Here is a 27951-nt window from a genome sequence, read left to right on the forward strand (position 1 = left end):
TTGCATGTTTCAGATAATCTTTATCTTTCTCTCTGTAAATAAGCAAATAGTTTACAGTGCAAGTTGATTTCCACAGAACAAAGATTAGACTCCAAACACCAAGAAAAACAACAAAAAAGTGTTTCCAGAGGGACTCACAAAGAAACAAAGCAGAAAAGAGGATGGAAGAGATCATGAGAACCAGCAGATCCACAGGAGGGAAGAGGCAAGCGCATGGGACACAACGTCCCGTTCTGGCTGTGAGGTGCAAGTGCCATACAGTCAGAGGCTGGCCCCACCAAATCACATTCATATATATGAGAGATTCCAAGTAAAACAGAGACCTCACCCTGCTGGTATCTGAACAGAGATGGGGTCAGGATGGGTGTAGTGCTAAATGGCGAAGTGGACTGGAGATGGGGCAGAGATGGGGTGGGGAAATTAACCTTTATTTCCCATATTTCTTATCCTTCAGAAAAAAAAAAACATTCAGGCTTTATTTCAGCTGTCAGCTGGCCTAGGACTTCAGTCTACTTTCAGGGCCAAAAGTGGAGGAAGCCACCTGACTACAAGCCAGCAGCACACTAACCTTAGGGAAGGGTTACAAGTGCCTTACCTCCCCCCTTATTTCAAGGTGTGAGACCAGTTTCCAAGGAATGATCTCACCAGTTCTGAGCAAAGGCGGACAGCTCACAGCCAGTGATCCTCCTAAGAGGCTGAAGACCACAGCACCAATGGCTAGGTTTTGGAGAGGGCAAGTTGTCAGTTCGTGACAGGACCCCTCACGTTTCTTTGCCTAAAGACCACACAGGTCATAGACAGCAGCCCCTCCCAGCAGAGTTTAAAATTTGACTCAAAGCCCAGGATGTCTCCACCTCCCAGTGCACAACTACGTGCTGCTGAACCAAGCCAACAGCAGTCAGTCTCACACTAATTCTAACTCTGGCTTCCCAGACTTTGCAGAACTTGGGACCCAATACATTCAGGATCTGACAACTCAGTCACTATCAAAATGCCCTGAAGAATCAGACTTTGCCTTTGCGCTCTCCACTCCCTAGAGACATGGAGATGTTTTTCCTCCTACAGCTTCCAATTTCCTGCCACAGCTTCCCTGAGCGCCTCCCTCGATTCCCTGCCTTAGACAGTGATGTGCAAACGGCCCTTCCACTCCCTGCACTGCACCAATTGGCCAGGCAGAGATGGAAGGATGTGGTTCCTTTTAAACCTACATGACACCGTCCTTTCTGGAGAAGTCTAAAGGAGGCTACCAGTCTCTTCTCCTTGTTCTCACTGAGCCAGTCCATTCCTTCCTGTGTGTATACAAGGACCAAACAGGGCTTTCCAAAGTGATGCACACACTCTGTTGCAACACCTGACCGTGAAGGACAGGCTGCTGGGCCTGGAAGCCCAAGAAAAACTTCTCTCGCCGCACCAAAGCACCAGCTGCTACAAAATTTCCTAAGTGGCTTTCCAGAAAAGGAGTAGAGAGATTCAAAACTGAGACACTAAATTTTCCTTCAGTAAATTCTCCCTTTCATTTGGATGGGAAAGATTTCCCTACCGATACACAACTGAGACACCAGGGAGACACCTGCAGCCAGAAGGGATGCCCCGGAAACATTACGGAGCCACATGAAAGTAACTGCCGTTTCCAAACCCCGTCTCCTGCAGGAATAGCAGCCTCTCCCTTGCACCCAATTTACAGCTCATCTTTTTCAATTAAATGCTGACTCTGACCAGGGCAAGGACAAGGTCAGACTGGTTTCCAAACCAAATCCAGGAGCAAAAGAGTAATAGAAGAGCTAAGAACAGTCTGATTTCTAGTGCAACCACAACAATGGACAATCCCTTAGACATCTTTCACTCAAGGTTCATAGTGAAGGGTGAGGGGAGAGAAGTGAGCTGGGGGGAGGGATGTCCAAGCAGGTCCCAATTAAAGCTTTAAATGACAGGGAGGTAAATGGAGTGATTGTCCTTTTGGTCTCTCAGCTGGATGTGAAATGTAGGAATAGCTGTGACGAAGCAGCACACAGCAAAGTCCTTAGAGATCCAGTGTATTTCTCTTCGTAGAGGTAAGTGCTCTCTTAGACCCGCTGAATTTCAAACAGCTTCACATCCGTGTCATACCAGATCGGGGGATCCACATTCCTGGGAGAGAAAGACAAGATGGACTTTATTCTTTGTGACTAGGTACATGGAATTCAAATCTCATAGCCAGGATTACAGGAGCAGGCTAAACATAATGCCTGCAGCTTGCAAAAAAGGACAACAATGGTTGCGAGACAACGGCCCTTAAAGGGCTGACAGCATCTACAACATCCCACAGAGCCAGAGCTTTGCATGAAATCTCTGTACCATCCCTTCTAAGCAGCAGCAGGGAATAGAAAAGCTACAAGATCCCTAACAAGCAGTACTCCCAGACCAACTCCCTTCACATCTCCCACTCCAAGTTTCAGACCAGCTGATTCACCCTTGTCTTTTCCAAGGCAAAAGTATCTTTGTATCCCTTAAATGAGAGGCAATTTCAAGCTGGCCAAGTGCATCTACTCTCTTTACAGACCAACAAAACATCTGGAAAAGATCAAGTTGCATCTAGATGGTTTACCTCAAATAAATAACACCCCACATATAGGTGCGGAACCACATGGCAGTGCCCGAGTTAGCCTGATACTTGCGAATGAGGATGGGGTGAGGGACAGGCAGCAGCCCCACCAGCGTGCCATGCTGCAAGAACTTGAGGATCTCCGATTCATCTGTGAGACCCCTACAAAGAGACAGAACAGGAACGTAAGTGCCACGTCCCACAGACATCTCCAGAACTGCTGCAACATGAGGTATCACTGTAAAGGAGCCACAGTCACCCGCTCCCTGTGTGTGCTATCAAGGACAAACACTCTCTCTACTGAAAAAAAAAAATAATTGGGAATGGATCAGACGAACAAGAAGCCTGACAAGCCAGATAACATCTCCTCTGCTGAGGCTGTAAGGCTTTCAATTATACTTCACAAGAAAATAGATATGAGTAAATCAGATTTGCTGACCTGATTTCCCCTACAGGCCCTCCAAACCTCACAGAGCTCTTTACACCCCACACAGCCCTTTTTGTCTTTGTCAGTTTCTCTCTCAAAACAAAGCACCTACTTGTCAATGCAGATCTTCTCCACCTGAGGGACCAGCACCTGTAGGAGCCGCATGATTGTCTGCAGGGGAAGCTTTGACTTCCAAGACATCACCTGTGAGTAAGAAAGCCCACAGGGAAGTCAATGCACCGTATTAGCAGTTTTTCTACAGTTATCTCCACTATCACTACAACAAATGATGTTTACAAAAATCCCAAGGGTGATGGCTGAGCTGAGTGCATGGCAACAATACAATCGATCCTGGAGCAGTAAAACTCTGAGCCACTCAATGAAAATAGTAGGGCATTGGTTTGAAACAAGCAAAACAAAATATTTCTTCTCAGCTGATAAGAAACTTCTGGTGTTTTGACTGTAAGTCAAAACTCGTTCCCTGAGGAAATCCTCTCCTCTGGGGAAGTCAGGGAAAAGGGAAAAGGGGAGGGAGAGCATCAGGAAAAAGCATTTCTGCCACAACTCTTTTCCTCATTTATTTCCCCTGTCCAGATTCCCTTACCCAGTCAGGAGTTGGGGTCCATTGTCCACTGGAGGATGCACTAGAGAGACGCCTTCGGTCCCGTCGGGGATGTGACACTTCCTATAAATAAATTAAAACTTGTTTTATTTTGCTTTAAATAATTATATTAAAAATAAAAATCACACATTAGAGCAAGAAATACAATTCTCTGTCTGCTAATTTCTCCCCAGCTTTTCCAGATCTGGGCATGACAGTTCAGCCTGTCCCTAGAACAGCTCAAACCCAGCAGCCCTTCATTCACCAAAACCATTTGCTTCAAACCCAGCGAGTGGCAATATTTGATGGGGTTAAGGTGCGGGACCATGGCAAGGTTACAGATCCAGTCACCATTCCTGACACTCTGCTGGAACAATCCACAGTGGGTGAATTAAATGGTACAGGTGAAACGCAGCTCAGGCATGGCTCTTTCTTCCAGTACAGAGATTAAGCAGATAAAGGCCAAAGCTTTTCAGACCTAATATAATACAATGAGGATCTCTGGGCTTTTCGGTGCCCATCCTGATACATTTCAAAGAACATTTTTCCAGGGGTGAGCTCTTGGAACTCCCAACCAGCCCCTCTTAAGGAACAATACACTCATGCCCCAAACAGGAACGCTGTCATTAGTGACTTCCGAAAAGCTCTGGCCAGAAGATCAAGACCCAGAAATCTTGTATTCTTCTTTTCCTCTCCGTCACTCTGCAGACATCACTAACACCCTGACTTCTAAGGTCAGCCAACGAAACCTCCCAGTATTCATGGGTGGGATGGAAGGAAAACCCTTTAAGATCACTATCAAGACAAATGTGGGGAGGCTTTTTCCTTCTGCAACGCACCCTGACCATTCATTACTGCAGTCTAAACTGACTTCTCTGTGAAACAAAAAGGAACAGTACTTCCTTCCACTGCCATTTTGCACCTCTACATTTAACGTCAAAGGGACGTCACTGCACAGACTTGTTCACACGTCACCTTCGCAGCCAGAAACAGCAGGTTTGGGGCAGAGCTCTGCTGCAATCCTCTGGAAGCTAGCTGTGCTTTACCAGCCCTTCTGTGACGGGGGAACAGCTCAAACCAGCTGCTGGACACAGATCTAGTGACCCATGATTCCGCTTCACAGGCTGCCAGAGGAAGAAAACCATTCTAAAAGTTCTCAGCAAAGATCTCGCTGAATGACAACATAATTAATTGTGTGCTTAAAGACTTCTTGCTGACCGTGACTACACCTGGCACCAGGGAAGGCCAAGAAGGGTAAGTAAGACTGATCCTACGCTATTCAGGATCCCTGTTCATTCCAGTTTACTCCAAGCCTAAGCAGCAATATTGTTTTGCAATGCTGGCAGTTACAGCCTTACATTTCAGCTTCATTGCCTTGTCCCCATCAAGTTTCCAAAAATAGAATTCATAAAAAACAAAACCCCTTTGATCTCGTTCAGATGACCTTACCCTCTCTTCCTCTTCCCTCCTCTGTCTCCCACAGCCCTCGCCCCCTTTCAGCTGTCATCCGAGGGCTGGCAGCCAGCTGACATATTTAGGAGATGTGAGATGGAATTACACTGAAATGTGAGGGGCGTTAAACGTTTCACGAGACACTTTTGAAATGTTTATGGCTGATAAGGGAAGAACATTGCAACAGATAAATGAAAGAACATAAATCACTCGTAAGGGTGGGGGATCCTAACATTTATCCCTTGTCTCTTAGTTTATCTTAACTCAGCAGGTCGGAATCAGGATGGAGCCCAGACGGAAGACAATGTTCAGACAGCCTGAAACACCGCAACCCCTGGAGACTGGTGCGTGCGACCTGAAGCACAATGCAGTTGCAGTGATGATTATCCCTGTAGCAAATCCCACACCCGGTGCTTTACTGCCCTTCACCTCCTGTCTGCCTTCTGGCCCCATGCCAAATGTTCAGCCATGCACGCAGCACTGCTGCAGCCAGGTAGAGCTGGCTAATGGGCAATGTCTGACCAAGACCAAACACCCCACGTGCACACACACACAAGCAGAAGCAACAGAGAGGTTCAGAGTGGAAGGGTAAAACAGAGGAGTCTCCAGCCTGCTCTGCTAGATTGAGATGTCCTTTCAAATATCCCCTACTTGTACCTCGATTCTGCAGCACTGTCACAGCCAAAAGCATGTAAAGAGAAAAACAAACCTAAAGATTCTTGTAACACCTCCACGAGCCATAGAAGCCCACGATAAAATACATCGCATCACCTCAACTTGTTACCTCCTGCACAGTTGGCTTTACACCTGGTGAGAGCTGGTCAAGAATTAAGCCATTCCACAGAAAATTAAGAGAGGAAAAAGTGGGAAAGAGTAATGCCTTTCACCCTGGGGCAGCCACGCACCCTTGTGTGGATGGATGCAGCGTTCTCACTGCAAGCAAATGGCTCAGGGGACAGTAAATGCTTACGCAGAACACAAGGCAGCACTAGGTGCATAAATGCAGCCTTGCTGAAGAAGCACAGAATGCGCAGGGCAGCCTTCCTAGGATGCTTCCTACAGGGCAGCCTGGAGGGTTTTGAAAGCAGACTGGAAAGGTCACTATCTGAGGAGTTAATGGCGAGCAACAGAAGACTCCTGCTCCGCTGAAATTGGAAAGCAGCCATTTTATAGCTCTTGATGGGGAAAGTCAGTAGATGCCAGAAGGCTGACACCACCAGCAGAGCCTAAAAGAGCAGTGCAGCCCTGACTCACAAACCGCAAAGCCTCTGTCTCATCTGCGTGGCTGAACAACTGCCACTCTGAAGGCAGCGTCCCAAGCAAGCCTTCACGGGAACACACTTCTCACAACAGCAGCAAGCCAGAGGATGCTGGCAGAGCTCTGCATTCCAGAAAGGACAGAGACAGAAGAGGAGCAGCAATCAGAACCTGAGCTGAAAGCCTCTGAATCAGGAATGCATCCCTTGGCATTTACACACTTACTGCTCCATCAGGAGCTTCAAGTTAGAGAAAGCTCCTCTAGTGTCCTAGCTCGTGTGGCATTAGCACGAACACGGAACATCCAAGGTGATGCAACAGTACTTGTGAATAATGGTGTTTTGCAGCACAGCTCATGTAATAACACTATGCATATTGCTTCGAATGCGATGCCTTTCTTCAGAGGGCCAGCTAGACCTCTTTATCTGAAGTCCCACATTTTAGTTCATTTCACAACAAGCTCTATATCTTCCCTACACACCGATGCCTGTCCTTACCCCACTCCAGGGCTCCCCATCACTCACAGCTGAGGGCAGGTTACCCTCTGGTGGAGGTTGTGAAGACTCAGGCTCCAGTGAACGCATGGTCCCATCCTCTGATACCTGCGACTTCTCTGTGAGCTTGTCAATTCCTGTGTTCAAAACACAAAAAGCACAGAAGCAGTGAATTAGCTATGCTTAAAAACAGGGTGTTCTTCTCTGCCTTACCAGGCACAGACACTAAGCATCTGCTGACATCTGAAACGCTCTGCTTTCAACAGGAGCAGCGAGATCTAGCTTTGATCTCATCACCTTAAAGGACTTCATTTGTCTCTGGAAAATGCTCCTTCTTGCAACACAGACACAGAGTTCACATGGATGTAGTTAAACTGAGTCAAGAAGTCAAGACTGAGACAAAAGTTCATGTAGACACTAGGTCTGAGACTTCGTTTTACTTTGACCTGCTAACAGCTTGGGCAAACTGATCTAAAGCTGAGACTGCAAGGCAGTAAGTCATTCACAGACGTAAACTCTTAATCTCTCCCACGCCCAGTGAAAGGGTGAGTCCACGCTGTACCTCACAGTGAAAACAAACCACTCTCCTGTTACAAAGATAAACTAAAGCTGACCTGGAGTAGCCACCAAACTTGTCTTCAGTGTCCCCGGTTCAGCAGGGGCAGCAGGACGCGACCCCTCCATGGAGGCTCCATCCTGGGAGTTGGTGCGAGAAATGGGCTCGGGAGTTTTCTTCTTGCGCTGCAAACCTTTCTGGATGGACTGCGAGTCCGTGGGTAAGTTGGCCAGCTGGTGAAACACGTTCCGCTTGCGGATAACGGCGTAGACCAAATTTGAGTTCCCTGGGAATCACAGCAACAAAATGAGTAGAGAAGGAAGCCTCTGCCAATGCAGTCTAGCTCGCTGGAAACTTGAAGCATGATTGTGGAGTCCCTGCAGGCTCAGAGAACCATGTCCCCACCTGTTACAAGCAATGGCACAAGGAAGAAAGAGCAGAGTTCTGTACTCTTTTATCCACCACAATGCAGTAAGGAAAATCAGTGAAATCCTTCCCAGGAGGGAAGGTTGACAAGAATTGGCTTGGAGAGTGACATTCAAACAAGTGAGAAATAATAGGACAGTGTAAGCCATATATTACCACCTGTTTTGGAAGAGAAGTTTGTTAGTCAAGATTCAACATTTCTCCATCTTCAACAAAAAGCACACAAAGCGAGCCAGGGGCATTCCACTTGAGGAGAAACAGGCTGACAGTAGGAAAGCCAAAAGACCAGAATTCCCATCATCTCCAAGGTAGCAGGAAACAGAACGAAACTGTCATCTAACGTAAAATATAAATCACACCCACAAAGGCTGCTGTAGGATCTGTCATCCACCACTTGCTAGTTTTCCATTAGGTAAGCAGAATGACCACTCTTGACTTGTGGTTTTAAAGCAAAACATCAATTTTTGAGCAAGAAGAATTAAGAGCTCCCAGAAGGCTAAGGGACCTCACTCTCATTTCCTAGAGGTAAGCTATTGTCATGCTTTTAGGAGGGAAACAGTAAGGGATTTCCTGGAGAGATAGCAAGTGCTAGGACTTTGTTTGAATGGGGCTTTTTGGTCATCAGCTCAACTGCTCTGTCAGAGCAGAACTGAAAGGCACTTTTAAACACTAAAGGAGATGGAAATTGTTTTGTTCCATCACTTACTTTGCTGAGCAACGTGGGCAGTTTTACAGCAGCATTCAGCCAGCTACAACTTAAGCCTTAACCACCCCCTTTCCCTTCTTCCCCTCTATCCGTCTCAACTTCTGGTCTGCAGGGGGCTGAGGTTATGCTGATAAATAGCAGCCCTTCATTGTGCTCTAATCCAGCCCATCTGGATCAGTACCCAACACTGACTACTGCTAACCCAACTTCTCCAAGCTAGATGAGCCTCCATTTAGTAGGCTTCTACACTTCTTCCATCCCATCACGTGAATTTGGACTTTCTCTAAACTAGCACAAACCCAATAAATTCAGCTGGCGGTTTCTTACCATCAAATTGGTACTGAATTATGTTGTTGAAGACTTCCAGCAAGAAGAAAACGAGGTGGTGGTTCTGGACAGCAGAGAACAAGAACCAGGTGGTGGAGAAAGCCTCCAGCAGATGCAATAACTTGTTAGCAGCCACCATGGAGAGAGACTTCAGGTACGGAGACACTATGAAACACAAACAATGAAAACTGGAGATAGAACAAAGGAGCCACATAAATACACCACTAATAATGTCACTTCCACCATCTCCTCACCCTGCACTTCTGGGAAAGCCTCATGGAATAGTTGAGCCCAGCAGGGCTCTGCAGAAATCTTTCTAAAAAGAAGAGAAGCTAAATATAGACATGGCCTTGCAAAAGCAGGTGTTTCTGCTTTCAGAGCGTCTTGTGTGGTTTTACATTATTAACACCGGATCTCCTGAAAAGCGTGCACAGCTGGAGCCACCTGGACACCCGCTAAGCCCAAGGGACAACGCCACCGTGGGGAGGTGGCACTCCCTGCTGGAGAGGACTAGCACTGCTGCCACCCTCAGCAGGCAGTCTGGAAAATGCCCTTCTCCACCCCAGAGGGGATCCAGGAACCCTGCTGTCACTCTCTCTGTCTTATCTGACTAAGCCCAGGCCATAAACCTGCAGACAGGTCAGCTCTGCAGCAAGCATCTCTAGCACAGAATAGAAAGGGTCAATTCCCAGCAGCAGTCACTGACACCGGTAGATGTTAACAGGCACAGGTAGGAACGCAGGGAGAGGCAGCGAGAGCAGCTGCCCCCTCTGCGGGTGGTTGTTTCCCACAGCAGGGCTTACCGTTCACAACGATGGTGAGCAGGCAGTCAAAGAGAGGCTGCAGACGCTGATGCCCGCTGGTTATGATCTTGTGAAAGACCTACGGCAAGGAAAGGGTTCTTGAGCAAGGTAGCACCTTACTGAGAGCACCCTCTCAACCAAAACCAGTGCCACCCCCACACTAATCGCTACCTGACACCATTCCTTCCTAGGCAGGGCCCTGCATACTCCACAATTACACAGGTGGAGAAGGCTGCTCTCACTGCAGACCTGTGCTCCAGGAGCGCAAGCTTTCATTTACAAGGAATCCTTCGGGGATGTGATTATGGCTCTGCAAACAGAAACTGACCGTGAGCTGCTCCAAAATGCACAGCCAGCCCGAGACAAAAATAAGCAACCAGGAAGTAAGAACTGTCTTCACCTCCAACGGAGTTTTGTCTCCGAACCCTAATGACAGCTGCTTGAAATGCCAAGGAGCTAATGATCTCACATTTGATTTTAGCACAAACTTCCAACTCAAATGTTTGTCCTACATTTCTCAACTACACCCTCAGACGTGGACATTTTCAAACGCCCCACAACCAGTTCAGACGTTTTCAGTCTTGGCCTTCCCACCTCCAGCAGGCATGCTTGTAGGGCATGCAGCATAATGAAAATACGTAGGTAATCTGTAATAAAAGTATTGAAATATAGCAACAAAACACACAGCATCGAGAACAGTTTTGGTGAGCAGACTTCTTTGTACTCCCTCTAACTGGAATCTCCTTTTGGAGGTCTCATCAGACGCTGCTGAGAAATCCTTCCCTGACAGATGAGCACTAACATGCCACGAGAGTACTACAAAAGGCTGGCACTGCAAAACGTACGGCTGTTTGTAGGCTATCGTGGCCCTCATCACTACAGGCTGAGGGATGAATGGAATCTTGCAGCAACCTAAACCTGTGGGGCTGAGCTTCGTAATACCGTTGTCGCCCTTCTGACAAACAACTCTGGTTACTTGGGACAGAGCCAGCAACACAGTCAGATCTCCTGCCTCTAAGCCTGTTAGAGATCATCCACCCACCCCATTTTGCCAGGCCCTGAGTCTAAAGACACTAGTCCAGCTCCATCCCAGATTCTTCTTCTTTAGGATCATCTGCACGATGCATGCCCCCTGCCAGACACATCGCCTCAGGTTACCAGAGGAAAAAGACCCCACCAGTTCTTGGATACATCCCACAGATTTTTAGCTATTCAGTGGACTGACAGTCTAAGAAAGATCAGTAAATTGTTCTGCTTCCTCCTTCAGTAATTTGAGGAGGTATCAACCAGGAGTTAGGAGAGACAGAAAAGGACTGCTGGAGCTATACTGACTATGATGAGCAGATCCGCGTGAGTCCCTGTGAAGACAGGGATGTCCATAGGCACTCGTACAGAATACGGCTTGTTCAGTCGAACCCCAAAGTTACGCTCCCCACTGAGAAGCAGGAGGATAAAGACCCCGATGTGCATCAAGCCCACTCGTGCTGCAGAGGAAGACAATAATAAAAAAACACAGAACATCACAATGAGACCAAAGGACTGCTGAAAATGGGAGGGCAGCAAAGACAGAGGAGAAACACAATGGGACTAAAAGAGAAACTGCAGAGACCAGAGTACACCGATAAGGGACATCCCACAGAGTTCCTTCCATTGTGAGTACCAGTGTCTGTCTCAAGCCCCAGTGGGGCCACTACAACACTAGGTCTCAGGTAGATTATGCTTCTCTTTATGTTCTTTATGTAAATCCATCACCCTAGGAGGAAAGATCTGACTTCTTTCCACTATCCAGCAATGGGGTAATATCCAATTTATACCCAAGGCAAGAACAAATTGCTCACTTCTCCCTCTTCATGGAATCAAGGGGACAGCTTTTGGCATAATGACTCAAAATGAGTTATCACATGCTAAGAATCTCCCTTCCCTGTGCTGTGGTATAAAACATGGCCTTCTGGTCCATTACAAACATCAAGACCCAGCTAACTGAACTTCATGCCTGCAGAAGGCTACGGACATACACTCAAGCTGCTATTACATCTCAGTGGTAAGGAAGAAGCATCTTAAAAACACTCAGCTGCTAAGCACAGACCATCCCAAGTACTGAAAATAACCAACTTACACTGGTCTGCTCTGGCGTCGTTGAGAAAATACAAGATCGGGACAAGGATGTCCAGAACATCACTGCTCTTCAGCACAAAGAAGAGGAATTTCTGGAAGGAGAGATTTCAGACAATCATAAAGATATTTGTTTTTTTGTTTTTTGTTTTTTTTCACCATCCACAAGACTCAGCCTGGGTAGCCTCAAGCTAACTGGTCTCTCAAGAATATCAGAAAGACTGGTATATGCATTGGCACTTTATTCCCAGCATTATTTATAGTTATTTTAATACCTGCTCCTGTACTTGTCTCAAGCACTGACCTCTAGGAGGTGAAGCCCCTCTCACAGGCTCTCCCTGGGGCCAGAGCAGTCCCAGCCCACCCAGCTGGGAGCAGCACTGCTGGCAGGAGCAGCACAGAGTCACGGCTCACAGCCCTTCACCAGAGCTCTGTCCAGCCTGAGCCACACCAGGTTCTGGGCAGCAGGCAAACAGGAGGGGCAAAGCCCAACAACAAGCAGATCCGCACCTTGTTGAAGTCACAGAGTTTCCAGAATAGGACGAGAAGTTCCTGATGGAATTGGATCTTCTTGGCAGAGTTTGGCAGGTAGGTCTGGACCAGCGGGTTTGATAACAAGCGGGCCACTCCTTTCAGGATGAACTGGAAATCCTGCTGACAGACCAGGAAAGAGACTGTGGTGGGTTCAGTGCTAGCGCGATCAACAAGAAAACAGGCAAGAAGTAGCTCAGGACAGGAGCACGTTACCTCCTCTCGGTGTATCCTTGAGAGGTAATTCACGAACAGATTGTCTGGTCCTGGAGGCTGTGTTCAAAGACAATGAGTGAAATGCTTACTGGCAACAGGATTTACTCAAGAAGTCAAGTGTAACCACTGGCTCTGGGCACTAATCTCTCTCATTTCAGCTTTCCTCTGTGAATGATCCAGTGTTAAATACTACAAGACAGAGCACCAGGGGGATCAGCAAAGTCAGGAGCTTCTCACTTACATGCTCCTGATCCAAGTCACTGACCAAAACCTGGTGGTTTGGTTATCTATGGCTGCTTAGTGTCCTACAGGAAAGGAAAAAGAACTGGGCCAGAGACAGCAGACTGCAAAGGAGCATTGCTGTGCCCTACAGGTCAGCCCTACCTACAGGGCAAGCTGGCGTAAGAGGACCACAGGGCGTTCAGGAGACCAGCAAATACAGATCCCAGTCTCACTCACATCCACATCATCCATGGCCGTGCCAGTGGTCGTGCCATCCACGGTGGGACTTGAACTGGTGGAGCTGTCATAGTCCAAAGTGACAATCAGCACCTGGGCGGCCTCCTCCACCAGGGGCTCGCGGTAGTCGGAGAAAAGCAGGTGGTTGTAAGGGATCCCGTAACCCACCGGGTCGTAGGCACAGACGACGTTCAGGAGCGAGGTGAAGAGGGGCAGCGCGTGCCTGGGCAGGAGAAAACATTCTCAGAAGGCAGAAGCAGGAAGCAAATGGTGCTGCCTGGGGAGAGACAAGCACCTCTCCCCGAGATTTGGGGATCATGACAGAACACCAGCATCTTCTCTAACCCACCTAACTCTGTGACAGTGGCCCATGACTGAGCGGCCCAGAGACAAGAGCTGACACTCCACCTCCCAGCTGGTCTCGTGGACTACAGCTGAGAAGGAAGGGGAGGTCAAAAAGACCTTCCAGAGTGTGGCCTCTCAGAGGAATCCTGTCCAGACACCAGAAAGACTTAATCCTCCTGCTCCAGTGGGCAGCTGTCACCTGAGGAGCCCAAAATCCCAGAGGAGATGTCACTAGAGGGCAGCAGTCACCTGCCACCACCAGCCACTCACCACCCACACCAGGGAACAGGATCTGCGGCAGGGATCTACAGCGCTCCCCATTACCAAGATGCTCCCTGGGAAAAACCCGAAGGCATTTCTCCCTCTCGCACGCAGCCTCGCACCCTCACCTGTTCTCTGTAGAGCAGAAGAACTGCACCCAGGGGTTGGTGTTGCTGCTGTCTGAAGAGGGAGGCAGATACATGGCCTCTGAGAAACAGGTCAGCAGCAGTTTAAGCAGCTCTGTCCTGAAAGAAGGGAAGAAGACGCCAAGTCCTGGAGCCGTTCAGGAGCAGGGACTGGGTACAAAAGGCACAAACGCTTACCACAACAACACGTAAGAAAAGCTCAGTCCCATCTAGAAAGTCCTTCCCACAGAAAGCTGAGCCCATTTAATTTCATAAGCAACATTTCATTCAAAAGCACTGGCACAAAGCTCAGCAGAACTTTTTTTGGGGAAGAAAAAAAAAAAAAAAAAAAAAAACACGATACAGAGCTCCTCAGCCATCTCAAAGCAGTGTTTTGCCAGTTCCTGTTGCAGACACTCCAACTCCCATATCCCATTACAAAAATCTCTTCAAACAGACAGCTGGATTTCTTCTTTGCTGACAGACATGTTGGCTCAGAAAGGGACAAAGGCCCTGGGAAAGTCACAGCCATCCCAAGAGGCAAGCAGAGCCCATTGCCCTCAGACTCCCCTCCTGAGCCCAGCTTCTCTCCATTCTCCCCTTGCAGACTCCCTTACCTATTCAAGTCATGGATGTAGTTAGGCTGTGGAGAGTGAGCAAAGCCCACTCCTGCCTCCCAGATGTACTCACAGCTGTCAATGGAGTGGATATCTTCTGCTGTGTCCTGTGGAGAGAGACAGGAGGTCAGAGCACAAGCTCTTGCCAGAGTTGACAGTGCTCCTGGAATCCAAGGCAGCTCAGCTCCGACCTTTAACAGCAGCAAAGAAACCAGCTGAGAGGCACCCAGACACTCAGGCTGCACGTACCAGCCCCACCCGGGCAGCATCCCTGAGAGAGAACCTCTCATCTGCAGCAGGCACTGGGTCTCACGCAGAACGAGGCCCTTCCTCCAGCATGCCAAGGCGCAGTGCTCGCCACCTCCACTGGGAAGGGTCACCCGTCACCAAAGGATCCTGGATATGCCACGTTCTCATATGGGATGCATCACCACCTCCTCTCCTTCCCTCTGCACCTCACGAAACACAGCCCAGGTCAGGCTTTTTCCTTTTCTCTCTCTCCAGAGAGCACCACATGGGGGTCTAATTCCTGCTCAACACCTCCACCTTATCTCAGAGCCCATCGTACTGATTTTACACACATAACAGTGACCTGCAATGGCTGTGCATCAAAAGGCAAGAGAAGCAGCAAATTACCCCTAATTTGTACTAAAAGCACATACTGCTGTGACTTGCTTTTCAGAGGGCAAAGCAAGAAGGTGACTCTCCCAGTCAGAGCCCTCCCACCCCCTTGACAGCTCCTGGCATGATTCCCGAACTCCTGCTTTGCAACCCGAGGAGATGAACCATAGCAGCCTGCCCTCCTCCTTTGTCGCAGTCGGCTGAGTCAGGGTTGAAGCAGCTTTGCTGAGACAAGAAGGCACTGAGCACCACATGCTGACCCTCCCGAAACGACGGGGAGCAAGGGCCCAGATGAATATACTCACATCAAGCACTCTTGGCACGCTTTGGCTGTCTCTTTTATTGGGTTTAATTAAGCAAAGTCTATTTTTTCACCTCCCTGCTATCGGGGAAAGCACATCAGAGAAATGTCTTTAATTGCTCTGGGTTCCCACTGTGTAACTTCCTTCCCTCCCTCCTGTAACGGCACTGGTCTCAGGACAGCAGGGCTTGAGGAAAACCAAGCTGCACTCACCACCTCAACCACGACTCCCACAAAACCAGCATGTCAGCAGCAGTTACTGCAGACACAGAGGCAACTGCAGCTTCCTCCACAGTCCAGCTTTTTCCTGCCTTCCTACTCACTTCATGCAGACAGGACAGAGCTCACCTGCTGCCAGGTTTCTCATCCAGCTACTCAGAACAACTCTTTCTGAGACTGGAGTGTCTCAGATCTCCCTTCACAATCAAATCTTTAACATCTGCCACACATAAGCTTCATGGAAAGAAATTCAACTGCATCCACACACCTGTTTGTACCACGTGTGACTAAGCAGGAACACTAGGAGACAGCACATTACAAGCCATCACTGCAGTAGTTGCCCAGGTCTAAAAAAGCAGATACTTGTGCCTTCAGAGAACTCAGCCTTTGCAGGTAAGTGATAAACACACAGATGCAGGCACTGTGCATGACAGAGGGATCCCCAGTTTCCAGCCATAACGCCAACACTGACTTCAGTAGGAAAGCAAACTGTAAAAAGACCATGGGTCTCTGCCAGGTCTCCTTTGTCAATTCCCTCCCACCACTCTGCCTCTTTATTCAGTTCTCCTTCAGCAACTACCAGCCACAACCTGTGCCTCTGGGGCCACATGCTGTTCTGCCAGGAGCACGAGGAGGTTGTACTCACCTCTCTCCTCTTAACCCGCAGTCAGACCCAAGAGCACAGGTCAAACAAAATCCAGAGAGGGAAGACAGCTAGGCAACAACTGCAGAGGCAGCTAACAGCAAGTAACATAAAGCATTCGTGATCCCATTGTCTAATTAGATCTATTTAACTTTTTAAAGAAGCTTCATTAAAGAAACTGTTTCTACTACTTGGAAATTTTGAGCAAACTAGACAGTGTTCAGGTCTGCTGGGGAATTTTGCAGTCATCAAATACACATTACTTGATCATGGTGTGTTTTTATTACTATTTTTTTAAGTTTACTTCAGCGCAATACCAAAAAGGAGGACTGCCCACATTTGGTTATAGACTATACCTACAATAAATACCAGAAAGCTTTGGGTTGGCGAGATGGGAAAAGTAGAAGAATACGTCCTTAGCACATCTGGTAGGAAACCTGATAGTTTCAGAGGGAACTCCTCTGAAATAAAGACAATCACCAGAAGTATCAGAATAGATTTCTTTGCTACGTGATAGAGATGGTGAGAAGGTGGAAAGCCACAACAGAGACCATAGCAGACCATTCACAGCACCTGGAGTCAGGCAAACAGCAACTTCCTGCCCTGGACTGTGCCAAATTGCCAGTGAATGGAGCAAGGTGCTAAAGGTCTCTGCTCTGCTGGGAGCAACAGAAGAGCAGCTGTTTGCCTGCACAACCACATCTTCCTGGCAGGCAAGCTGTAGTGCAGGAGTAAGCAACAGCCTCTTCAGCTGAGATTCACAAAGCAGTCCTAGAACATCCATTTTTCAGGACACAAACACCACGGAGTGAACCCAAACCACTGATCAATGTTTTGTAAGGCATGCTGTGTTCAAGCTCATGGACTCCATGTTCTCCTGCCTGCAAGTCAGCAAGGAAGCTGCTGAGGTCCGCCAACATGCCCTCCACCACGCGATTAATCTTCCTCTTTGGAGGTAATTTATGATTCAACTCACCACCGTGCTCCTCCGGTGGCTTTGCACAGTGAAGTCAGGACAGAAGAGCAGATCTGCAACAGCAAGGAGCAACGATTCAGCCAGCGGCCGGGCATTTTCGTCATCGTCATCTCCCTGGAAGTGAGAATTGTGGAAGGGTATTGTCAGCATGGGGTTAGCAAAGAGCACACAGTAACACAGCAAGAGAAGGCATGCTCCCTGTGAACGCGCAGGGAAGCAAGAAGTTACAAAGGGACATGAGGGCAAAGCACACAAAACCCACCCAGGAGAGGCAAAAAAATTGCCCTGGGAAGCGATGACTAAATAGGAACAAGGTCTTGAATGAGACCAAACTGAGCAGGCCCAGAGATGCTGGGAAAGCAGAAGAGTAGCACTGGACGCTGCCACGTGGAGATGCTTGGCTTACTGAGGGCAGAGGGAAAGGGATCCATCTACAGAGGAGAGATTTTTACAGCCACAAAGGAAACCAGGAAGGTGATTCACACAGACAGCACTAGGAAGAAGCCAGGCACCAGTGACAACAGGTGTAAAACCTCTAAAAGTCCTGCCTGGGCTGCCAGGAACTGGAGGTGACAGAAGAGGGAGAGGCTGCGTGTAGCGTGCTCAGCAAGGGGCGGCCTCAGCCTGCCGTGGCAGGGCAGGCATGACAGCAGAGGGGATTTTGCAGTCTCCAGCATTCAAAGCAATCACTCGAATCCTGCCTGGCTACTCCTCTGCAGCTGTTGCCCTGGGAAACCTTGCCAGATCCTGCCTGTCAGAGAGCATCCTGGGGGGGAGGCTTCCCCACCACGCACTGGTGCTGGGGGGCAAGGCAGGGAGCAGGAGTGGCAGGAGCTAATCTGTCTCAGGCAGGCTTCTGGCAGCCTGCGTGTGACACGTGGCTCCTAAATCCCAGCAGGCAGCCACCGGGGATAAGAGCCCGTGTGGCTCTGACGTCTGTCGCAGCGACTGCCACCGTCAAACAGCTCCCGGATGTGAGGAGAGGCCAAGAGAGGAGGGACGAAGCTGTCAGGCAGGAAAGATGCTTGTGTTCAGGAAGGATGATGAAAGGAAAAGCACCTGGGGCCGTGGGGACTTCTTTTTCAAGAATGAGCTTTGCTAAATATAGCTTCGGCTGCCAGAGAAAGTCCCCGCAGGCTCTGGGCACCACATCCCAAACGGGAGACGTGCAACGAGCCAACAGATCTGTAGGGAACACACCCGCTCCTCCGCAGATCTCCTGAAAGATTTCTTTTGCAAAAACCGTCCCCCATCCTCTTCCTAAACACAAGGACATAACCCTACCAGCCCCTGCCTAGTCCCCACACCCCTGCTTCAGGGACTGCATCCACCCACCCACGTTCCCTTGACCTTTACAGGAGGGAGGGACCCGTGCTCCAGGAGTTCTGCCACCCATCATGAGGCAGGCAAAGGATAATCACAGAGATAACGGTCCAGGCACATCGCCCTCCTCTCCAGTTCCAAGGGAGAAATCAGCCTTCAGACAGCAGAAGAGTCACTCCTAGATTAGATGCGACCCCTGCCTTCCCCGGGGTCTGAGGGCTTTACTTCTCAGCCCCTGGCAGGCAGCTCAGCCTCGTGGCCAGATCTGCATGAACGATGGAGCGAGGAGCCACAGCAGCTCCCCGAGCTGGCACAAGAAGAGCTCCCCAGCGCAGCACAGCTACGCTGGGCTGGATTGCCTCGGGGTGATGCCACCGCTCCGAGGCTGAGAAACCCTCCTCCAGCTGCTGGACAAGGTGGAAGAACAGTTGTAACAGCAGCTGGATCACAGCACCCGGCTCCTCGCACGTTCCTTCCCCGAAGGGGCAGGGTTCAGCAGCTCCCCTGCTGAGCCTCTCCAGCACTCTCAGCCCCCGCAGGGATGAAAGGGTGGACAGCCACCCCCCGGTCACACCGTGCACATAGCAGAGCTGCTAGCAGAGGCTTCCTTTGCCCCTTGAAGTGGCCTCAGGCGAAACAGATTAGAGGTGGCAGGTGGAGAGAGCGCAAGGTTAGGTTCGTGCTGTACCAAGCACTGCCAATCCCTTCCAGCCCTCCCCCAAAACAAGGCAGCACACACAATATTCAGGGGAAGGTTTGCTCCTCGGCACAGTCACGCTGACCTGCGGATTCAGAAGTTTCCAGGAGAGCGCTCTCCGTGCACAAAACAGCAGCTGCTGAGGCAGAGAGCAGGTAAAGAGTATTCCTGGCCTAACTCCGCTGTGTTTTCAACACTATTGGCAAAAGATCCCAGAGCATTTTTGGTGCTTTTCTGTGCAGAGGAAGAAAATTGTGCCCTGTCTCCAGACAGAGAACTGTAGGGAAGTTCAGAGACTGCCCTAGGTTATCGCTGTCACTGACAGGGCCACAAACAGTACCTAATTCTTTAATCGCTCTTGCTCACTTGTGGGCTTCACCCAGCAGCTGGTTAAAACTGCCACAAGCAGGATATTGAACCACGATGCCGAGAGCTTCTCTAGCACTATTTGCTTTAAATGGGACACTATGAAATCAGCAGAATCACTAAAATCAGTGAAACCTATTTCAGCTCGACTCTATTCTTAAATAAATTGTAGTTAATGCAGTAAGCTCACCTCGGTTTTAATAAAGTCCTGCAGCCTTTAGCACTGCTCTCACGTTCATTTCAATTCATACCTCATGCTGGAGGAGCTCTCTCTCTCTCTCTCTCTCCAGATACACTCCCCAGTGAAATATTCAGAACACAGCTACCCATGCTGAGCAGAGCAGTTGAGGGTGAGAGGAAGAGCACCAAGAATCAAAGAAAGGGAGCTACTCAGAAGGTGCCACCTGGTTCCTGACCAAACAGAAGTGACTGCTCTGCAGCTGCCCCTCCTCGCTGCACCCTCCCCCTCACCCTCCAGAAAGAAAAATAAGTGCCAAGAGACAGACCCCTCCTCTGCCAGCCCCGGGGACGGTTGACCAGAAGAAACCTCTCCAGTCTGGGTCCTCAAAGATGTAAGGCAGGATGCGGGTGAGGAGCCGGCAACAGTTCAAGACGATTTGTCTCTCCTTCTCCGTGTGGCAGCCGCTCTCTGCTCCCTGCACCAGCTTCTCCACGGCCTGAGGGAAATAAAAAACAAGGCAGGAAGCATTAGCCTGGATGTGAGCAGGAGCTGCAGAGCCCTGTCCTGCTGGTGACACCCTCACATAGTTACAGGCAGTGCCTGGAGCCCATCTTCCCTGAGTTCAGTGCTCCATCTGCCTGAAACTGCCTGCAGAAATGGGCTCAATGGTCTTAAGCAGCTTCTTCAGTTGCTTCTGTCTTGCCTCTTAACCCCAAGGGAAAGAGAGGGGAATGAAAGCAGCAACATTTACCGAGGATTCCCTGTGCAGCTTCCTAACTCAGGGGTGAGGTGTCCCCGCTTCTTTTCACAGCAGGCTGTCTGGGTCACGGCTAGCTCGCGTCGCTGCCTTAATGGGCATTTAAATGCTGCTTGTGCAGTCTCAGCCCATCCACGCACAGCTCCGTGAGTGGGTGTGAATATTTTTTCCAGTCCCATTTATACTCTGTGCTGCGGGGACATAAGCGGAGTGCAGCCACGGCTGCGAGTGACATTTCAGCCATGCTGTCGTGCTCAGCCAGTGTCACACCGCGCCTGGCACCGGTTGTGGCCTTCAGCCTCACAGAAGCGTGCAGGAACCTGCAAACTCCTCCGAGCCAGGCATCCCAGCACCAGGGGTTCCTGCAGTGACCAGGTCTCCCAACACATCTGCTACCAGCAAGAAGAACCCATATTTTAATCTCGTTTAATTGGGGGAAGAGGACACACAGATGAAGGAGCTAGGTGAGAAGGGCTGGGGGTAGCTGTCCTGACCAATTCCCCATCTGCTGCCTGCCAGAAGCTAGGGGCCAGCACTAGGGAAGGATCACTGTATTCTCCCTCATTTTTGTGTTCTTCTTCTTCAAGCATCCACTCCAGGTATGTCTGAGGCGAGATACCCGGTCAGGTGCCTTCAGTATGATTCAGGAGGTCGCGTTCACGTTTTGCAGAGCAGGGAAGAAAAACCAGGATGGTAACAACCACTTTAAAATGGGAAAATGCCACTCAGAACATTTCCAACATGCCAAATTCAAGGCTGCTCTTTGCATGACTCAAATCAAGAGCATCGTTAACACCTGCACTTTCCCAGGCAGCATAAGGCTGTTCCCTGAGCAGTCCCGGCTGTCGGCAGCCAGCTTGACAATTTGCCAGACCAGGCAGGGTAGGAAACAAGTCAACGTCCCTCGTGCTCCACGCAAGGACATGGCAGCACCAGAAGCAGTGCCAGGGACGTTCTGATGTCATGGCAGAAGGAAGAAAAGGCTCAAAATCTCCCCCTGACGTCATCCGGGGAGTTTTACAGTGACAAACTCCGCGCCCTTCTGGGCTCGAGGAGCTTGAAGCCGACCTGATGCAAGGGGAGGAGCGATTGGATGTGGACAGCAGTCAGGTGGCTCAGCCTCACCAAATGTATGCAGCCTTGGTGTGGCGTGCCCTAGGTGCAGGCAAAAGTGAGACGTGGGATGAGGACAAGAGGGGAAAGGCTCCACACAGAGCAAACACCGGCTGCGGTCTGTGGGAAACCAAGAGAGGAAGTGCTGAGGGTTGTCATCGGGGAGACAGGGACAAGCAAGCACAGCACGGGGTGCAAGGAAATAAAACAGAAGCAGTCCTCTCTCAGGAGCCACAGGGAGCCACGCAGGGACACCCCCTGCCAGCACAGCACCAGGGAGAAGGCAGTGGCAGCCTCACCTTGTAACACAGGGTCGCCAGGTTCGAAGGGGATTCCTCTCGCACCGCTCGGATCTCCGCAGCTGGCACCAGGGCAAAGACATCCTGCACTGACGTGGCTGTGTCTGCCCAGAACTGGTCCCAGAAGGCATCATCCGTCGCCTCCACGGGCTGTGGAGAGACAGAGAGGGTTAAGAGAGGCAGAACCCACAGCCCACGACAACCTGGGGCACGTGTGACAAGCTCTTTACTCACGGGCACGGGCCTGGCTGCTGCCATGTGCCCTGTCACCTTCGGAGCATGCTGGGGACACCCCGAGCACGCACCAGCTTTGCTTCTACTGGAACCAAAGCCTCTGGGAAACGAGCAGGGATGTCCCCTGTTAGGGCACAGACCCACGGAACTGACAGACCCACCTCAAAGCATTTATGGACGCAACGGGATTGATCTTTCCGAATCGAATATTTATGGGCAATCGGGCTCCGTGCAGCCACTTGCTGCCTCGCTTTCAAAAAGCCCTGAGCGTGCAAGGAAGAGAGGAGGGAGGAGGCCCAGACCCCAAAAAAGCAAAGCAATTGGTTGTACACCTGTGCTCTGAGCCCATCCTCTGGGAACACCCTCGCCCCAAGGCTCTGCAGGTACAGAGGATCACCTCTCTCACCAGCACCAGCTTCCCCGTTTTGCAGTGTGAGCACAAGCACCCTCCTCGAGCCCACCCTCGAGTCCCAGTGGCCTGCAGCCGCCCGCCCTGCCCTCGTTTGGGACGAGGGGCAGCTCCTGCCTGCGTCATGTGGGGGCTCCAAAGCGAGCAGCAGCTCGATGGAGGGGGAAACCTCACAGCTCGGAGACAGAAGCTGCATTTCTCCCTGCTGCCGGGACAGGAAAAAGCCCCAGGGCCTGAGCTCACAGCCTGAACTCGCAGGTGACGTGTCACCACCGCCTGAGGCTGGAAAGCAGAGGAGGAGCAGGCAGACAGGTACAGCAGGTCGCTGTCCCGAAGCTCTCCTCCTCCAGCTGCGGTGCCCTGGGGCGCCGTGTCGGTGTCCCCGTCCTTCCAGGCACGCGAGGGATCAGCCCGAGCCGCCCTCCGGCCCCAGACAAAACCAGACGAAACCACAGGTGGGCATGCACCTGCTTCAACGCTGCTCTGGTGCTGAAATCCTCTTCGTTTTATCACCTGGCCACCACGGCAAATCCCCACCGAGCCCTTTTTCAAGGGAAAAGTGATTTTTCCAAAGGATCCAAGCTGACAGCTGCTCCGAGGGGATCTGTAGGAACAGCCGGGTGCTTTCAGGGGAATCCAGTTTCCAAAGAGCACGAGGGAGCTGTGCCATCCCGCAACCTGGCCACGAAACACCTCAACGGGAGCAAAGCTGTTTGCAAAGCAGATCTCTAATCGCGCTCCTCAAAAAGGAGCCGAGCAGTTGGAAAACCCACCGGGGTAATGCAGGAAGCACCCCACACTTCCTTCCCCCCCTTCCAAACCACAACCCTGCAGCTAATTGCCACTCCTGGCCGCCTGCCACAGCCACTCCCCCTGCCAAGAGCCGGCAGCAATTGCTGCTAATTGGAGCTCATGCATAAAGAATGGCTCCCCTCTCATCTGGGGGGGGAAGGAGAAAGCATTTCCATCCAGTACCTGCAGATCCCTTCACCTCCCTGTTACCTGTGGCCTCCTTGGAGGTTGAACGCGGCCGCTCTGATGGATTCAGCCTCCGACTGCAATGACTCGGAGGTGGAGGAGCACAGCAGGTCCCCAAGCTGCAGCGTTGGATGCTGTGGCCACGTGAAAGCCGTGAAGCCGTGCCTGCCATCTTGGCAAGCAGACGATGCCCAAACACCCTCTCGTTCCCTTTCACTGGCCGCAGCGAGTCGGCTTCCCAGCCACCAGATGGGATCCCGCGTGCGATCCCGGGCCGGGGACTCGGCACTGAGTCACGCTCATCCCTGCAGCCCCCCCGGTTTAATTAACGGCCTGGCATCACGGAGCTAATTCAGCCACGTAACGTTCATGTTATCGTGGATGTTTTTAAGCTGATTGCACTCCGCACACGGCATCTCTGGGGACGTGAATAGCCATTTCCTCGCGCTGAGCTCACCCGGCAGCTTATACCCAGCACGCAGAAAAGGGAGGTACAGACCCAGAACGGTCCCGTTCACCAGCCGTGGATATTTTCATTGAAAATGTCAAGATTTAGCTACACGTGCTGGCACTGCACGCGCTGCAGTGACAAATCCCAGCTCCGCAGCTAGCCCTGGCTGCACACACAGTGCTTCAGCAAGAAGAGCTCCACGAGGAGCTGAATCCTCAGCGGCAATACCGCAAGCTGGGGCCACTTCACCTCCTCCAGACCAGCAGCCAGAATTAGCCCCGCTGGACACCCCCAGACTTTATTTCCCAATGGTTATCAGCTTGGGGTTTCAGGTTCTTTAAAACGCCGTCCACGCACGCTGCGGGAATCGGACAAGGAAGCCACGTGGGCTACAAGCACCTCGCCAGCTCCTGAGCAGAGAAACACAGACCTGACCGAGAGGTCCCGGGCAAACAGGATACATGGCAGGAAACATGAAAGCAGCGTGGAGCTGACCTCGTCCTGCAAACAGGAAAAGGTCCCGAAGCACGGCCTCCCCCCAGCCCGAGGCCGCTATCACCTTCACTTTCTCATCCAACCCCTTCTCGCTTTTCCTATAATCCCTCCGGCAAGGTATTTGCATCCTCCTCCCAGCCAGGCCCCACTGGCAAGATTTTCCAGCCAGTACCGCACAAATTCAGCTAATAAGTAACAGCAGCGTGCTCCTTTCCCCCCAGAGGAGGCAAAATTATTGAGTGCAGTGAGCACGGAGCCGTTCATGCAGCACCCGATGGAGCTCCAGGAGATCACGCAGCCCTGCAGGGCCAGCTGGTTATTAGCTTCAGACAATTCAAGCACCTCTAACCACGTTTGCAAGCTGCTGTGTAAAAGGAAAGTCAGAGGACAGATTTATTCAACACGTTAATAAGTAGCAAGGCTCCATCCTTGCTGCCAAGAGCAGCAGCTCCACACAGCTACCTTAACAGAAGTGATTTTTTTTTTAAGAGGATCTTTACGGTCAGCAGCGCAGAACCAAGGAGAAACCCCAAAAGAGTCTGTTGCCTGGTCTCTGCTCCCACAGGGTGCTGCAAAGGGAACTGGAAAATGGGATTTGTGGCAGTCTGGCGGTGAAAGTCTAGAAGAGTCAGCTATGTGGAGCCTTACCTGCAACTTTGGTTTTAAGACGACAACTTTGCTTTTGATCAGCCTGGGAGGCTTGGATATTTCCCAGTCTCTTGGATATTTGAATACTTTCAGCAAGAGGCTACTCAGAAGCCAGTGTCTAACCGTCTGATGAATGTGAGCCTGATCAAAATAAACAGCCCATTGTAATAGTGCATTTGCACATCAGTCAGGAAGGCAGGAGGGGAGTTTGTCCCTTGTGTTTGATCCTTCTTGCCCCTTTAAAAGCAGAGGCACAGCCGGCATTTAAACCTAACAAGCGAGTTCACAAGATCAAAATTTCTTATCTTCCAGTCGGTTGCTTGCAGAAACCATTTAATCTCCAACGAACTGAGGAAAGAAAGCACGTTTCCCAACAGCAGCTGGGGCTCCCGGCTTCAGTTCTGTGCCCTGCCACCAACAAGCTGTTACACTCACAGCCCATGCTTCTTTTCCCCCGTGAAGCAGACAGCACTTTCACGGGCACTTTGGGAGTTAAAAATCAGTGAAGTCAGTTTCATTTTCATCCATCCTTCATTTGACTTTCAAGTGCTGGGCTCCACATGTGCTACAAGCATTGAAGTATTATGCTACTTACAGTTTTTTTCTATTTTTAACGTTCACATGGGAACACTCTTACTTCATGAAAACCTGAAGATTATAGCAACTGATTTTTAAGATAAAACTACCTTCGGTGTAAACTCTGAACTTTCGCCAGTGAGTGCTCTCTGCTGGACCACTTCCTTCCATCAAAGCCTTGGGAAACACTGCACAGTGCATTACTAAGCTCATGGTTTCACGTTACCAGTGATTTAATGAAAATCTATTCGTCCAGCTACCTAATGTAAGAGGAGAAGGCTGCACGGAAGGAGACATGCTGCTGAAAAAGCAAAGTGTATTTTAAGCTAATGGCTTTGAAGTGAGGATTCGATTCCATACGTTACTGCAACTTGGTTTTGAACCCAGACCTGTGCACTGGGAGCTGACACGGAGGTTGCTGCTGGTGCAAGCTCGGAAGGCTCCAGGAGAGCCCAGTCATGCATCCTGCACGAGCAAACACCAGTGCCCTTCTGCGGTGTGTAAATATGGGAGCGCCAATTCCCCACCCTTTTTCCACATGGCAGGCAGTCTCACCTAGACCACAAAGCTGTGAAATGAATCCGGTCGAGAACGAAGCCTTCTCTCCTTCCTTTTATTCAGGGCCCCAGCAAGCCTCCTTTCCTTGCACACGTCAATAAACTGGGGGAGGGGAGCGCTCTCCTCTTGGCTGGCAACATGAAGGATTGCCTCATACAGGATTTTCTTTGTGAGCAGCAGACAGAGAGGATACCTTGAGCTAACACAGGCACTGAGAAGCTGGCCTTGATTTTTTTTCCCCCCAGTCTCACTTCAGAAGCGTGTTCCCCAGCAAAGGGAGGACAGCCCAAAGCTGAAGGCACTCTGAACTATTTTGGCATCCAAAAGAGACTTTGGAAGAATCCCTTTGAACATTAATTCATCCACTTCTCTTCCTGCCTGAGGATATTGTGGAACATCCACAACGGACGGTATTTTTAAGGACACGTTCCTGAAAACCATTCCTGAGCAATGCAGATAGAACCAGCACCGCTTTAGAGTACGAACACAATTAATTTCTTAGCCTCTCACAGCCTTACTTTCTGTGACTCGTTTCCCAGTCCTAGTCCTCGCCTCACGAGTTTTCACACATTCCCTCCCCTTACCCTTCACCCCTCTGTACCCATACCCCTTCTTCTGACTTCACTCCTCATTCTCACATCTATTTCTTCCATCATTTCTCAAGTTTTCCCAGCTGCCATTATTACCTTGTCACCAGAGGCAGCTCAGAACAGCAATTCTGTTGCAGCTCAGGGGAACCCTTGTTTTATTTCCCCATAAAACAAGACCTCTCTGCCCCTCGGACACAAAGGCAGCCTCCTGCTTCTCTGCCAGCGTGCTGCCGCTGGACCTCAATGTAAGACAAGGCCGAAAGCAGCTCCAGGACACACACAACATCTGTCCCACCTGCAGGCAGCCCCACTCCACACACAGCCCTGGCTGCCTTTCGTTCAATTCCTTCAAAGCCTTCAGAAATAAAGCGTTATTTCACAGCTCGCAGGTGGAAGCTGCTTCTCCTGCAAAAACAGCTGTCCTAGCAGCACGGTTGGCCAACATCCCCTTCTCTTAGTTATTACCCAGGAACAGGGCAAGATTCCCCACTGATATTGATTCTCCATTGGTATTTTGAAGGGGTGGGGAAATAAATAAACCCCACAGGGGAGGCACTGCGAGGCGCAACACGTCGGAGGTCGCCGGCAGCGCCCAGCCACACGTCACCCTTCCCCGCTGTGGGCAGCCATGGGTGCCCTGAGCGTGCTGCCGACCCAGCCGGCACCCCGGGGAGAGGCGAGGCGAGGGATGGGGGCAGCTCGCCCCCATCTGCTCCCTGCATCACCCCTGCAGCCCAACGGCGGCGGGCCCAAGCTGCCGCCCGCTGTCCTCAGGGCACACAGCCCTGCAGATGGGGAGCCCCTGAGGAGAAATAGCGGCCAGCGCCACCCTCCGTGCCACCCCTGCCCTCAGCACCGGGGCTGTCACGGCCGGGAGGGCTCCGGGCGGCTCCCGACATGGCGGCCCCCTCCCTCCCCGCAGCCACCCCGCGACATGGCGGCCCTCACCTGGGTCTTGGTGGTGAGCTGGATCACCGCCTTCCTGAAGTTGAGCTTGGAGTCGGCGCTGCCCATGGTGCGGCGGGCAGGGCAGGGCAGGGCCGGGCAGGGCAGGGCCGGGCCGGGCCGTCCCTCACGGCTCTGCTCCCTCCATCCCCGCTTCCCTCCTCCTGTCAAGCCCGGTGCCGGCTCCTCCTTCTCCTCCTCCTCCTCCTCCTCCTCCTCCTCTGCCGGCCTGCATCCCGCCTCCACGCAGCCACCTTCCTCCTCCCCGTCTCCTC

The 27951-nt window shown here is 50.9% G+C and overlaps 1 protein-coding gene across 1 annotated transcript; it reads right to left on the reverse strand.

Moving 5' to 3' along the window:
• HID1 (HID1 domain containing) lies at window positions 1-27875 on the reverse strand. Its single transcript, XM_032199515.1, has 19 exons — window positions 27680-27875; window positions 21793-21942; window positions 19949-20119; window positions 17057-17170; window positions 14297-14403; window positions 13683-13799; window positions 12949-13171; window positions 12490-12546; window positions 12253-12393; window positions 11747-11837; window positions 10963-11114; window positions 9631-9709; window positions 8828-8992; window positions 7427-7654; window positions 6816-6949; window positions 3613-3693; window positions 3121-3212; window positions 2585-2743; window positions 1-2127 (listed from the first exon to the last, which is right to left on the reverse strand). Exons 1-19 carry the CDS (start codon window positions 27743-27745, stop codon window positions 2064-2066), a joined length of 2391 nt encoding a protein of 796 aa, XP_032055406.1. The 5' UTR covers window positions 27746-27875; the 3' UTR covers window positions 1-2063.
• Between the last annotated feature and the right edge of the window lie 76 nt (window positions 27876-27951).

This window comes from Aythya fuligula, chromosome 18 (assembly GCF_009819795.1).
Source record: "Aythya fuligula isolate bAytFul2 chromosome 18, bAytFul2.pri, whole genome shotgun sequence".
Classification (NCBI taxonomy): Eukaryota; Metazoa; Chordata; class Aves; order Anseriformes; family Anatidae; genus Aythya; species Aythya fuligula.